Genomic DNA, 15,123 nt, shown 5'->3' on the forward strand with positions numbered 1-15,123 from the left:
TGTTTTATTTTAAATTTACAGTCCGATTTCAGGGCCCAGCACAGTACGGAAACAGCGCTAGTCAAAGTTGTGAATGACCTCAGAATGAACACTGAGTAAAAGCTCTCTGTGCTTGTCCTGTTAGATCTGTTTGCTGCATTTGATACTGTAGAAGATGATATTCTGCTCGGCAGACTTGAACACTGAGTTTGTCTCCCTGGCACAGTTCTTAAACGGTTCAGGTCTTATTTAACTGGTCGACAATTTGGTGTGGCCATTGAAAACCACTCCATCACTAAAATAGACCTAACGTGTCCCTTAAGGTTCCATCTCAGGCCCAGTTCTTTTCAGACTGTATTTGTTACCACTTGGCAATATTATTAGAAATCGCAACATCAATTTCCATAATTACACAGAAGATACTCTATATAGCTACTATATAGCTGTATATACTATATATCTCTGTAAGCTCAAATGATTATATTTCTTTCAATGACTTGATTGCATGCATCTCTGACTTAAGTCTGTGGATGACTCAGAACATCTTACAGCTAAATCAAGACGAAACCGAGATCCTAGTTATTGGAGCAAAGCTGAGAGATAAAAAACTGTCTGACCACCTAAAACTACTCACACTAATCACCAAGGAAGAGGTCACAAACCTTGGTGGAATCATTGACTCTGACCTAAATTTTGAAAGTCACATTAGAAATGGGACCAAAGTGTGCTTCTATCATTTAAGGAAGTAGTACAGTGCCCGTTCAAAATATTCTTGTTATCTTATTAATACTGTATAGTTAGATATTGCCAGAGTCAGACCACTTCTCTCCCAGACACTTAGAAACGTTAATAGATGCTTTTATCTCTAGCAGGCTAAACTAGTGTAACGGTAGCACATGTTCTGACTAAAACCAGACAGAGAGCCCACATTACTCCAATCATAAAATCTTTACATTGATTACCTGTCTCTCACAGAAATAATTTTAAACATTTTTTTCTTAGTTTTTAAATCACTAAATGGCTTTGTACCTTATCTGCCAGACATGGTTAAGACATATGTGACTGCTAAGTCCCTTAGATCATCTGACTCAAGCCTCTTGATTGTTCCTGAGGTAAGAACTAAAGGGGATGGAGAGCAGCCTTTGTTAATTATGCTCACAACTCTGGAACAGTCTGTCTGAAAGTCTTAAGGGCTCTAAATCTGTTGACGCTTTCAAACGAGATTTAAAGACATCTTTTTACCATTGTTTTCTCCTGTGTTTTTTCTTTTACCTGATGTTTTGTCATATCCTGCTGTTTTACTCAGCTTTATTTTATTTTGTCTTGTTTTTATTGCTTTATCATAAATTTTATGCTGTAAGTGCTATGCGAAGGCAACTGGACTTGCTTGAAGTTCTCGAAGAAGTTTTGCCTCTCATCCGAAAGGCTTCTTCAGTTCTAACTGACTAGTGGGGAGTTCCAGGTAAATATTCTCTGGTGAGATCAGCAAAAAAAGGGAGTCGTTGAGGTCACATGAGTCATTGAGCCTCCCGGTCATCATGTGAGTTGTTAGGATCACATGGGTCAAGGTGTGGATGAGTGCTAACACCTTGAGGGTTGTTAGGGTGAGAAGTGATTTGTTGATGCACCCTGTCATCAAGTGAGTGGTCACATGAGCCCTGGTGTGGATGGCTGTTCAGCTGTCTGGGGTGTGAACCTAGAAGTGCATTGTAGGTGGCTCACAGGTGGTGTCTCAGACCACCTCCTCTGTTAAGTGACAGTTGTTCCAGATTGACAAAAAATGGCTTCTTTCACTCCTCTTTCAAATTATCGGTCTTCTCTGGCCAAAATGTCCTTGTGTCCTTTGTCCTTAAGAAGCAGATAGACTGAGTCTTGGCCTGAGGAGCTGGCTCTCCTGTGTTGTGCCATGCGCTTATGTAGCGGTTGTTAAGTTTCCCCAATGTACAGGATTGTGCATTCCTCACTGCATTGGACTGCAAAAACTACATTGTTCTGCTTGTGCCTGGGTATTTTGTCCTTAAGGTGGACAAGTTTTTGCCTCGGAGTATTACTGGACACTAAAAGCAGAGGGATGTTATTGTTTGTGGAAGATCCTCCTGAGTTTTTTAACCCAGCAACGTAGGGAAGGACAATGTTGTTTCGTTTATTGCAGTTTTCTTCTTTTTCTGTTCTGCCTCTTTTTGTGGTTTTGACGAAAGGCCCAGTTGGGATAACCACAAGTTCTAAGTGCTTCCTTGCTGTGTTTATGTTCCTTCTCTTTCCCCTCTGACCTTGTGGTAACATTCTGAGCCCGATGGTGTAGGGTTCTGATGACCCCCAATTTGTGCTCCAGTGGGTGGTGAGAGTCAAACATTAGGTATTGATCTCTGTGTGTGGGTTTCCGGTATACTGCAATGTTGAGGCTTCTGTCATTCCCATGGTGCACCGCACAATCCAAGAAGGCTAGGCTATTTCCACTGACATCCTCACGAGTGAACTTGATGTTGCTGTCCATTGCATTGATGTGTTCCATGAAGGATTCAATTTCATGGGTTTTGATTTTGACCCAGGTGTCGTCCACATACCTAAACCAGTGGCTAGGGGCAGCTCCTGGAAAAGAGGTCAAGGCTCTGCTCTCTACTTCTTCCATGTAGAGATTAGCCACTATAGTTGACACCGGGGAGCCCAGGGCACAGCCGTGCTTCTGTCTGTAGAAACCTTCATTGAATTGCAAATAGGTGGTAGTCAGGCAGAGGTCAAGCAAGGCGCATAAGTGGTCAGGGGTGAGGTTGGATCTGTTGGGTAAAGTGCTGTCCTGTAGCAGTCGTTTCCTAACAGGAAACGCCTATCATCCAGTTGTCTTTGCATAGCAGTTACAGAATACCATGACCTGGATGACTGAGAATCTTCACAGACATAAATGTTATGATTATTTGCTTTTTATGTTATGCTCTTTGTGTTGCATTTTATGCATGAATTGTGCTATATAAATAAAGTTTATTATTATTGTTAAGAATATTTATTTGCACATACTGTTCCCAAGGTCAAGAACTAACTTGCCTGCATCGTTAGGCACAAAAAAAATCTCAAATAACTCACAAAAACAAATAATAATAATAATAATAATAATAGCATACGTTAGCACTCAGCTGCTTTTCATGTATTTTTTTTTATCCAAAGAAATGTAAATAATCATTTTTTCAAATTCTGTTTTACATGAGCTCACATTCTAGGAGATACACCTACCCCCACAGATTCATAGTGTTTCTCACCTTTGACAGTGATCTGGGCCGTGGTTTCAATCATGCCCAGGGATGATATGGCCACGCAGGTATAGTTGGCAGACTGTCGGATGTTGGTGAGCTCCAGGACGTTGCGGCCAATAGGCATCTCCTCCTCTCGGGTCAGCTCCACCTCGCCAGTCATCCACTTGACATAAGGCATGGGAGCGCCGACTGCCACACAGGTCAGGTTGACGCTGCCGCCAGGCATCACCTCGTGATTGGTGGGGGGGATGGAGAAGCGGGGAGGCACACGACGAACTGCAGGGGTAAAGAGAGAGGGTGTGAGAGGAGAAGGAGGGGGGTGGGTGTCACTGGACCAATGTGCTGACTCCATGTTTGACTGGCCTGGCTTGCACTGTGTGTGAACTGGTAAGGATGGATGAGCCTGTATAACATAAAATCGGCCTGGTGGAGTTTTACTGTCCCATCGTGTTCTAAAGCCTGTTTTAGACAATTTCATTGAGCGTGGTAGTGTTTTTCTACTCTGAACTCAGTTTAAAGCCAATTTATAGGCAGGTTGTTTTTTTTTCACTTGCTACCTAAAAACTCTTTATTAAAACTGGGTTCAGTTGAGAATTTTAGTGCTTTATTCTACATTTTATATTAGAGATTAATGTTATTGTAAGTCTAAATTGCTTTATTGTATTTGATGTCTACAGGAATCTATCAGGTTTTAATGTTTCAAAGGAGAGTTTTAGTGTCACCAAGTCTTAGTGTTGTTTCAGACAATGTTATTACCAATGATTTAACTCAAGAGTTTTGATATATATCCACTTTAAGAGAGTTTTGTTAGGTGTCTTTATGAGACCTTCAAGTGAGCCGGTGGTTTTATTTTTTATTTTTTAATTTATAATTTTCTATTTATTTAACTTCTGTTTGTAAATTGATGTAATTGATTATCATTGAACCCAGTGAACATCGTGTCTAATTTTCATTTTTTTCATAAAGTTACTAGTGCTTGCAGTGCAGACCTTTCAAGTCAATCTGTTTTTACAGCTGCATTACCATGCAAAGATAATGTAACTCTGACTACACTAGACATAATGTTCCATGTCATGGTTAACCTAATGTAAGCAAGTCTCAAGCCTCTGCAAGTTGATTTTGATATAGAATAGCAATGAATGGAAAACAGTGACTGCTAGAAGTAGTAAGTAGTAAGCAGAAGTAAAACATCTAAAATCAATCTAAAACAGTGTGCTATACTTTGAATAGAGAGTTTTAGGACAGATTAATGTATAATTTGTGCTTGCAATCTGTGTGTCATTAGCCCCTTATGTACTAAAGCTGGTTTTATACTGGTTAATAGCAGTACTGCTATTAGCAATCCTTCTGTAGGTATCTATAGCAGTTGTTTTGATTTGATTTCCACAACAGAAGACAAATGTATAGTATGTATATATATTTTTTCTAGATATATCCCCCACAGTAACTGCGTTTACATTCTTTCATTTACTTTATAATATCAACGACAACAGATGACAAACATACTTACAGAACTGCAATTACATCCACACAACTGCTAGTTCTCCTTGTCTCATTACTGAATTGGAGGTGGTGATGGAGTGGTGATGATGCAGAGAGTTGAAGGTGATGTCTTTGTTAGTTTTGTCCTACTAAAATGTTACATGTTGTCCTCACTATCAACAATCCCAATCCCAGTTGTTTGCGGTCTTCACGTGGTATCTTTGTAGCCGCTGATGCTCTGATGTGTGGTTACATTTTTGAGGAAGTGACCATCAGCTACAGTAGCTACATGTATAAGCTCTGTCGCTACATTGTTACCTCTTTATGCACAACTCTCTCCTTGTGATTCTTCACACACATCTACTGCTGTCACTATCTGTGTGCAACACCAGGGATGTCTTCAAGGAGAGACTATCTGAAAGTTGTGCCATCTGTACGATTCATTGTTTCTCATCCCTCTCTATGACAGCCTACTGTCTCCATGAAAGTAGGCTTTATGTCCTGCCATTAAGCGTGGCTATTCAGAACAAATATAAACACTTTTGCCTTTCCATGTGTTTGGACGACACTTTGTACAAACTGGTTTGTACAAAGTGTCTTCCAAACCAACTCTTTGGTGTCATAGCTGGTCTGTGCTTTCAAGCCTTCTTGCAGGAACTCTTTACTACAGTCTGGGGCCAAACAGCTCTCTTCCTTGGAAATCTCCCCTTAGTGCTGGGATTGGCTTCCGCATTACTCTACATCTGAATTAGTGCAACAGTACTGTTTGAGCATGAAATATGCAGATGGCTGTGTTGCATAAGTGAAGTCCTCACTCTCTTGACTCAGCAGAGCACAGTCAAGAAAATCTGACTCCCCAAGTGTAATTTAAGGTGTGGGCTAGAGTACGAGTATGAGGAGCTTACACTGTGGATCAGAGACTTTTCCAAGGGTCTTGTCTTGGTTAAACTAAAGAAGAGCGGGGTTACAAATTCTACCACTCTACCTCTCAGTCTAGGAAAGTCTGATGTAATGTGAGAAGTGATGATGCTGAAACCGAGAACTAAGAAGTAGCAGAACAACGACAAACATGTTTGCTAAATGCATCTTTTTGGCTGCTGCTCATACAAGAACAGCATTGTCTGCTGGCATGGGGAGCAGCAGGCTCTGAAATGCAGATGGTTGGCATTGAGAGATTCCCATGGAGGCTGGAGTACATAATGTGGAGAAGAAGGAGATAAGGGGAGTCTTAGAGCTGGGAAAGGAGAAGATGGAGGAGGAGGAGGAGGAGGAGAAGGAGCTGGAGGAGTGAGATTTAGTGGCAAACTACGAGGTCAGTTAGGCAGGCGCTCAGGGGAAATATTTTTCACTGTGGCTGGTCATGCATATAATACTGGAGAACATCTATATTGAGGCTTTTATTAAAGGCAGAATAAGGTCAAATAAGATTTTTACAACCCCACAGAAAAAAATATTTATTTTCAGGGTCAATACCATTATTGATCAATACCAGTGACTTAGTGTTGTTGTACTTTATGCTGAGTACTGACTTTAAAAGCCCAACTTGGAAAATAGCCCAACTCTTTTATTAGAAGTCTGGGTTCAGTCTCTGCTATAATTAGTTAGCATACATCAAGGATGAAAACTGTGACAAGATCAACTACAGGTCACTGCAGTGTGGAAAGTCAACATTTCCTTATTTATAATCCTAAAAGTATTTTTGTGTCTATGTCTTTTCCCATTTTTTGTACTTTACTCTGTACTCTATATCATTGTTATTGTCATGGATTAACCCTCTTTTACTGGTGTTGAATTTTACTGATGCTGCTAAAAACAGGTCCAAAGGGCCAAGAAACACAACTAGTCAGGCTATCAGCCAAATTGTAAACAAGCAAAACATTTTTTCATCTTTATTTGAAATAAGAAATGAAAGTGAGTGCACATTAGACAGGAAAACAACTATGATAAGTATGGTATGGTCAAGATTCAATGAAGAAGTGGGTCTGTAAACTGTGATGGATGTTTACAATGGACAGGTAATAATTCATTTTGTTTTTCCTAGTTTGATTAACCTGGCGGTTTATTTATAACCCATCTTATTGCCTGACTGCTCTTGTTTGTTGCGCCATCTGACTTATTTTTAGCTACATTGCCGTGTTCCCAGATCTAACACACTGATGTTTAGCAGGTAAAATTTACTGCTTGCCATCTTAATTTATCATGTTAACATTTGCTAGTTAGTACTAAACATTAAGTACAGCTGAGGCTGGCGGGAATGTCATTAGTTTTGTAGCTATTTGGTCATAAACAAAAGAATTGGACACACAGAAGTTATATATGGAGAACTGACTTTCTCATCCCAGCCTTTTATTGCATGGCAGTAGATGGGACAATAATGTAATGGCAGGGGTAAATTTTCAGCAGGTGCACAGCAAAAGCCGAGCCTTGACATTTCATTTCCCCATTGATCTTCTAATAAACAACACACGTCTGAGTCTAATGTGGCCATGTGGGAAATGTTTCCCAGGCACCTTGGCTTATAACCTCGAATAATTTCAAAGCAAGACCGGCTCTGATAACTAAAAATACGATTATAATATTTTATAATTATTAATTATGATTATTATAATTTTAATGTTGCTATATTAGGGGAGGGTGCCAATAGGAACACTTAAAATTTGAATGCTAACAGAGGGGGAGTAACGAGGCTCGGTGTGTATGATAGCAAATGGAAACACTAGAGCTAGTAATACATACGATTCTTACTGATAGAAATCATAACATTAAAATGAGCTGTTTATATCCTTGCCACAGCAAAGTGGGGGTAGGTAGGATACTGAAATAGGATGTATTAGCCTCAGCTGGCCAGGACCAACATCAGTACTCTTCCCTCAAAGTACTGAATCTGAATCTTGGATCAAAACTAGCAAACCATTCAGAAACATTTCAGTGTTATGCAACATGAATGCAGTATGAATTGTTCTTTGTAGCCTGCCCAAATTAATCATCCTCATAGGACTACAGCAAAAAACGTAAAGACAACATAGCAGTAATGTATTATGGGAGGTTATTTAAGGAGCTGGATTGCAGAGAAGTGCCAATACATTCTCCCATGTTGTCTACAGAGCCCCTAAAAGGCCATGGAAACTTTTTTTTGCCAGTTAATTTGTAATTAAAAATTTAGACTCCTTCAAAATTTGTATTCCCTTTTTCTTCCTTCACAGCTCTGGTGGTGCATGGGGTGCAGTAGATATTGTACGGCCTGTCTTGTGACAGTGATGTTCTTCGATGGCCTGATGGTGTCTGAAGCACACCAAATTAATCCCAAATATATAAGAAATATGATATGAAGACGGATTATATCATTCGTACTTTCAATTAGACCTCATATCATTTGAATACAAAATAACCCAGTTTTCTTTTGTTATTTCTGTCTTGTCAGTGGTCATCACATTCATGGCTGGATTCTGACTCAAGCTTTGGGTAAAGCTAATGTATGTGTTGTATGTAAGAGCCTTTTTTTTTTTTTTTTTTTTAAGGAATGGATCACGTGTTATACCAAATGTTATACCAAATGACTGGAAAATAATATTAGCTATTTAAGTAATTTCATGACAAATATCCATCCATCCACTCTTCATTTTCCATTGTAGCTTAATAGCTTGCTTATTGTTGCTTATTATGGTCTGTGTCAGAGCTCAGCGTGGTAGTTCATACATCTTTCTCCAGCTCCTCCCATCCTGAGGCATTCCCAGGTCAGGGGGGATATGTGATCACTCTGGCATGTTGTGGGTCTATGGCAAAGTATGCTTGCAGTTGGATGTTCCTGGTATATCTCCACAGGGGGGCCATCTGAAGGCAGCCTTATCAGATACACTCCCTGACCCACCTCAAATTACTCCTGTCAGTGTAAAGGTGCAGTGGCCCTGCTCTGAGGTCCATCAGGACGTCTGAACCTCTTACCCTATCTCTAAGAGCAAGACCAAAACTGGCCGCTTGTATCAAGGATTGTTTCAGTCACTACCCAAACTCATGATCATACTGTAGTTGTGGACTGGAATGTAGATTGACCAGTAAACTGAAAGCTTTCCTTTCAGGCTCAGCTCATTCTTTGCCATCACAGTCTGGTGCAATGACCACATAAGTGTTTATGCTGCGCCAACCCACCTTTTGATCTTGTATTTATCTTACACTCACTCCCTGATATTTGAACTCCTTCACTTGGGGGAGTGACTCAAACCAAAAGGAACAACACAACACCCCTCTCCCCTACTGCAAGGAAACCTAAATGCATTTGTTTTGTCCCAATGTGAATTTTTAGGGACTCCTGACATCAGCACTATGTTCAGGTGTTGTAAATGTATTTTCTTTGAAAATAGACACATTGTTGTGTGTGTGAAAGTAAGACCTTCAGTTTGATTCAAGTCAGGTAACAATGAGATGCTTGCTTTTAGATAATTAGTACAGTTCAGGTCTACGTTCTGATGCTGGATGATATGGATGTGCTGGCCAGAACTAAGGGAATCATCATGTTCTTAAATTAGCCTATTGGTACCCATGAAGTTACGTTGGACATGGATGATGGTTATGATACAATGACAATAGTTTAAGTCAGTTGTTAAGAGTGATGTAATGTTATTATTGCTACAGTTGGTCTGGATATTTGCCCTATGGGTGGATGACTGAGGGACTGACATCAGAGTGAGACTATATTTGTCACTTATTCACCATTATGACATGTAGGAATAATAGATGCACATTGGCAGCTGCTGATATAAGGCAGACAAACTCATATCTTTTATTGACATGCCACACAAAAGAGACAGGAGAAGGAGGGGTAGGGAAGGAGGGATGAGTGAAGAAGATTTGGGAGGCCAAGTTTCAATAAAGAAAAAGCTGGAGTTGTAAGAGAAGCTACGATGGTTGGGGAAGCAAAAATCTGTATGCATTGTCAGGTAAGTCAGGCAGCAGCGGAGGTGGGGAGGTGTCAGCATGCTTACTGCAGGATTCTCGGATGGGGATTAAGCATACACAACTGAAAAATGCTGTGAATGGCATCACAAGTATAAAGAATTTTTTTCTTCAAATGGACTGATATCTCAGCTTCAAGTCTAATGTTGATTATATAATTTGATTGTAATTCCACAGTTGCGAGACAGAATTTTCCATTTGGCCCTGTAGGTTTCAATTTCACAAAGCCTGCATAGATTCTAACTGCACAGCTTGTAAAACCTAGAAAGCTACATATAGCCATGGGAGTTTTTCTATGCCCATATGTAGTATTCACTGTGCAATTTCATATTCAGTATATTTAACAATATTTGTTTCAAATTTTTACCTTTGTTTTTTTGACAAAGCTGATGTAATACTGTAAGAGACAGTGCACAAAACAGTTATGTGTATACATCCAGGCAGTTTTGGTGTGATTTGTGGAGGTCTGAGTTCTCAGCTCTATCTCTAAAGATGCAAAACAGTGCAGCAAAATGACAACTGGCTTCAGGTGTTCCACCAAAATAATTTGATGACAACATCTCATTATAACTCTAGTCTGATAATCAGACTAAATTGCCTTTTCAGTTAACTTAATTCATTTGGTCTGGCATCATCCTCATGTTAGGCCATTTCTGTTTGACAGAGGGGGTCCTTTGGTTTTACCCTAACTAATCAGTAGTGAGTGATGTAATGTACATCCTGCAACATTTTCAGATCCCACAGGAAGTATGGTAGCGGCTGCTTGGAGCAGTTGACTTACTGTAATGTTTTTCAAGACAACATAAGAAATACGATGATGTAAGAGTTGTTACTTACCCTTACTATAACCTGTGAAGCTGAACTAATCTCATCCATACCTGTTGCTATTTTTGTGGCAATTTTTCTGTTCTGGGTGTAGCTGGGTAGCTAGCTATGTCAGATCACAGCCTACAGAGGCCTCCAAACCTCTAGATTTTTTTACTTTTCAAACTTGTAGTCTTCAGACCCAACCAATGCTGACAAAAGTGACATCCTTTGAGGACATTTATCAGACTTGCTATATTGTTGCTATATTAGGGGAGGGTGCCAATAGGAATACTTAAAATTTGAATGCTAACAGAGGTGAGCAACGAGGCTCGGTGTGTATGATAGCAAATGGAAACACTAGAGCTAGTAATACATAAGATTCTTACTGATAGAAATCATAACATTAAAATGAGCTGTTTATATCCTTGCCACAGCAAAGTGGGGGTAGGTAGGATACTGAAATAGGATGTATTAGCCTCAGCTGGCCAGGAACAACATCAGTACTCTTCCCTCAAAGTACTGAATCTGAATCTTGGATCAAAACTAGCAAACCATTCAGAAACATTTCAGTGTTATGCAACATGAATGCAGTATGAATTGTTCTTTGTAGCCTGCCCAAATTAATCATCCTCACAGGACTACAGCAAAAAACGTAAAGACAACATAGCAGTAATGCATTATGGGAGGTTATTTAAGGAGCTGGATTGCAGAGAAGTGCCAATACATTCTCCCATGTTGTCTACAGAGCCCCTAAAAGGCCATGGAAACTTTTTTTTGCCAGTTAATTTGTAATTAAAAATTTAGACTCCTTCAAAATTTGTATTCCCTTTTTCTTCCTTCACAGCTCTGGTGGTGCATGGGGTGCAGTAGATATTGTACGGCCTGTCTTGTGACAGTGATGTTCTTCGATGGCCTGATGGTGTCTGAAGCACACCAAATTAATCCCAAATATATAGGAAATATGATATGAAGACGGATTATATCATTCGTACTTTCAATTAGACCTCATATCATTTGAATACAAAATAACCCAGTTTTCTTTTGTTATTTCTGTCTTGTCAGTGATCATCACATTCGTGGCTGGATTCTGACTCAAGCTTTGGGTAAAGCTAATGTATGTGTTGTATGTAAGAGCCTTTTTTTTTTTTTTTTTTAAGGAATGGATCACGTGTTATACCAAATGTTATACCAAATGACTGGAAAATAATATTAGCTATTTAAGTAATTTCATGACAAATATCCATCCATCCACTCTTCATTTTCCATTGTAGCTTAATAGCTTGCTTATTGTTGCTTATTATGGTCTGTGTCAGAGCTCAGCGTGGTAGTTCATACATCTTTCTCCAGCTCCTCCCATCCTGAGGCATTCCCAGGTCAGATGGGATATGTGATCACTCTGGCATGTTGTGGGTCTATGGCAAAGTATGCTTGCAGTTGGATGTGCCTGGTATATGTCCACAGGGGGGCCATCTGAAGGCAGCCTTATCAGATACACTCCCTGACCCACCTCAAATTACTCCTGTCAGTGTAAAGGTGCAGTGGCCCTGCTCTGAGGTCCATCAGGACGTCTGAACCTCAGACTTCACACAGTTCCCTCTGGGGACACTAAAGGCTTTATACAACTTTTTTGACATGTACAGTAGTACTCCAGTAAAACTCCCTATATCTGTAGCAGACTGTGTAAAATATATGCCTCCTCTTGACAGTGTGCCATTGTAACGAGACAATCCATGTTATTCACCTCACCTGTCAGTGATTTTAATGTTGTGGCTGATCAGTGTATGTTTTTCTGATGGTATGTCAATACAGAGTGACATACAGAAAAACATACTTCATCTCTGAAACCTTGACCATCCCTGTAATCTTCCTTATTCACCGCTTTATTCAAGTTCGACTTTCAAATTATAATTTTCTAAGAGACACAATAAGCATTTAGGCAATGAATGCATTTAAAGTAAGTGGAAGGAGGTGGAAGGAGCAAGATGATGCAACTTCACTCTTACCAGTGCAAGTTGCCTCAAGGAGGAGCTAATTCCCTTTTTGAATTTGGTCCATTTAAATGAAGTAATTACCTCAAATAAATAATCCACGTTGTTTCATCAAAAACGTAAACCTACAGCACTAATTATAATGGCTACTTTACCATCATGCAGACAATCGCATCACCTGATTCCTTGTGATTTCTATTTTTATTTTTTTAATTTCTGTGCTTACGTTTCATGAGATGTAATCAATACTGTGAGGTCAAAATATGGAAATGTTGTTTTTTAATTTTTTTTTTTAACCACTTCCTGTCAGACAGAGAGGTGAGTTTGAGGAGGTGAGGAGCTTGTGACGCAGCAAAGCATGAGGTTTCCTTTGATTAGCAACTCAGCATGTTAAGCAGAAGGTCTGTGCTGATGAACAGGTTTTGCTGTTGTACATAACATCCAGACAGCTACATGCTGTCCAAAGCATCAATCAAAATGGAATGACAAATGTGATCACGGGATCCACCATCTAAATACACCGTCTTAGATTGAAAGCACTTTAGTCTACCAGGAGTTCCACCTGTAATCCTGGACAAAAGCCCTGGAACATGTCAAGGATCAGATATTCATAGTGTCAAAGCTTTCGCTAAGCATTTCTAGTGGCACCCCTGCAGGGAGCAATACACGAGAGTACAGAGGTCATCCTTTTAATTATCTTCCTTTTCTTTCTCATCGGATAAAAAAAAAAAGAAAAAGGCAAGACACTGGGAGGAGGGAGGTTTAACACTGGAATATGCTGTAGCTCACTGAAAACAAAAGTTCATTCAGAATGACTTCTTATTCTGAATATTTTTGATGCCCATTTTATGAATGATACATTCAATCCCTAAGCTGACAGGAGAATGAGCCTTTATTTCACCTTACACCGTTGTTTGTTTGTTTGTTTTGTTATGTAGCTCTGAATTAAGTTAAATTAACCTGAGTTATGTTAAGCTTAGTTATGTTACTCTACATTACTTACAGATTACACAACTTTAATCAAACAAAGTAAAGTTTTGTTCATTGAGATGATATCAATCAATTGCCTTGCACATTTACCCAGTCATCCAGTATGGGATGCTTTATATAAAAGGTTACCAAAGACTGGACTTTGGTGAGGCTAACGGTCTCCAAATTGCACACAGTTTAGAATTTTTCTGCTGAGTTTTGATTCATCGCTGGATGAACAGGGTAACCCGAGAGTCTCGGTTCGTAGAAATGTTACACCTTCATCTCATGAAGACACACTACACTTTTAGACACAGGTCATGCCTGGGATAGCTCACGTTTCTCTTGTCAGTCTGCTGAGTTGTATTGCCTTATATGGTTTAAACATGATTTTATATTGCGTTGTACTTCTGCAACAACATTTTTCCATGTTCTTACTGTGTCAGAAATAATCTTACTAATAACTAATAATAATTTTTCCTTTATTTGGATTTGACAGGATTACATTTGTCTATTCAGATGAAAAAATCAAAAAGAACACAAAATACATTTTGTATTGAAAAATACTTTATCAAAATTATATAATAGCCATTCTTCATTCTTTACGGTCTCCTCTGGCATTTTACTGTCACTGCTTCTCTAGTTTTCAAGTCTGCCATTATTGCAGCTTCTAGAATCAAAACCGCTTTATCTAGTGTTACCATGCTTGTTGGAGTTAACAAGAATCTTGCACATCCTTTTCCTAAAAGAGAAATTTGAAATTATGTGTGAGATCCCTTGCGCTCATACCCTATGTGTTCTCTGACCTCAGACATAAAGCCATGAAGGAACAACGAAAAAGTACTGTTTCTGTAGAATAACAGACGAACAACATACTGCATCACAAGTCTGAAAATTCACACATCAAACACAAACACTTCAGCTAGGGCTGCAGTTCTCTCAAATAGTAGTTAACTCCCCCTCAATTTTTCAGCTCCTCCAAATTCTCCTATTAATGACCCAGCAGTAAGAGTCTTGGAAAAAGATGTAAACATGTTTTAGGCTATTTTGTTCTCTTGGAGATTCTAGTTTTCTAGGAGACACAGATAAGAGGGGAGCGTGGTAAAAGCAGCGTGAGCTCAGAGCCTGCTGGTCAGTGTAATGATGGTAAGACAGCAGATGAGAGCTGAGCCGAGCCATGCCTTTGAATATGCCAAGACAATAAAAACATGATTAGCATGCTGGAGAGGAGCTCGTGGGACTGACACAGTTGCAAAAATTTTGTGAAGTGAGCACAAACTCTGAATTTAGATTAAGGCGTGGGCACAAATTATGTAAAATGATGTTCCTTCACCAAGAAAGGTGTGAGGTGTGTGACAACAGCAGAAAGTGGACACATCATTATAATTTCTTTGTCGCATGTAAAGAATAGCCAAATAATTTGTCTGGCTTTCATCAAAATTAGGTTTTGTTAAAGAGTACACAACGAACCCCAAAGAAAACAGTGTGACACCCCACATATACAATGTATGATACAATTATACAATGTTCCTCAACATAGAAAAAAAGGACTCTTGCTGATTATTTTGTTTATGTTACGGTCATCAGTTTGAGCAATTTCATCTTTGTTTCTAAGAAATGGATCAAATATTTTTTTCCATCAGTTTGGAATTGCAGATGGCACTAAATAATATGATACCCAAGTCTCAGCCACTTATCTAATG

The 15,123-nt window shown here is 39.3% G+C and overlaps 1 protein-coding gene across 14 annotated transcripts in view; it reads right to left on the reverse strand.

Annotated features, from left to right (window-relative positions):
- The window catches only part of ptprfa (protein tyrosine phosphatase receptor type Fa), a 221,680-nt gene that overhangs the window by 133,306 nt on the left and 73,251 nt on the right, over window positions 1–15,123 (reverse strand). For all 14 annotated transcript variants that reach the window (XM_040129782.1, XM_040129780.1, XM_040129779.1 and 11 more), the window contains exon 5: window positions 3,231–3,500. In XM_040129782.1, the coding sequence (XP_039985716.1) occupies window positions 3,231–3,500 (270 nt within the window). The remainder of the gene's footprint in view (window positions 1–3,230; window positions 3,501–15,123) is intronic.

Source organism: Xiphias gladius, chromosome 6 (genome assembly GCF_016859285.1).
Source record: "Xiphias gladius isolate SHS-SW01 ecotype Sanya breed wild chromosome 6, ASM1685928v1, whole genome shotgun sequence".
Taxonomy (NCBI): domain Eukaryota; kingdom Metazoa; phylum Chordata; class Actinopteri; order Istiophoriformes; family Xiphiidae; genus Xiphias; species Xiphias gladius.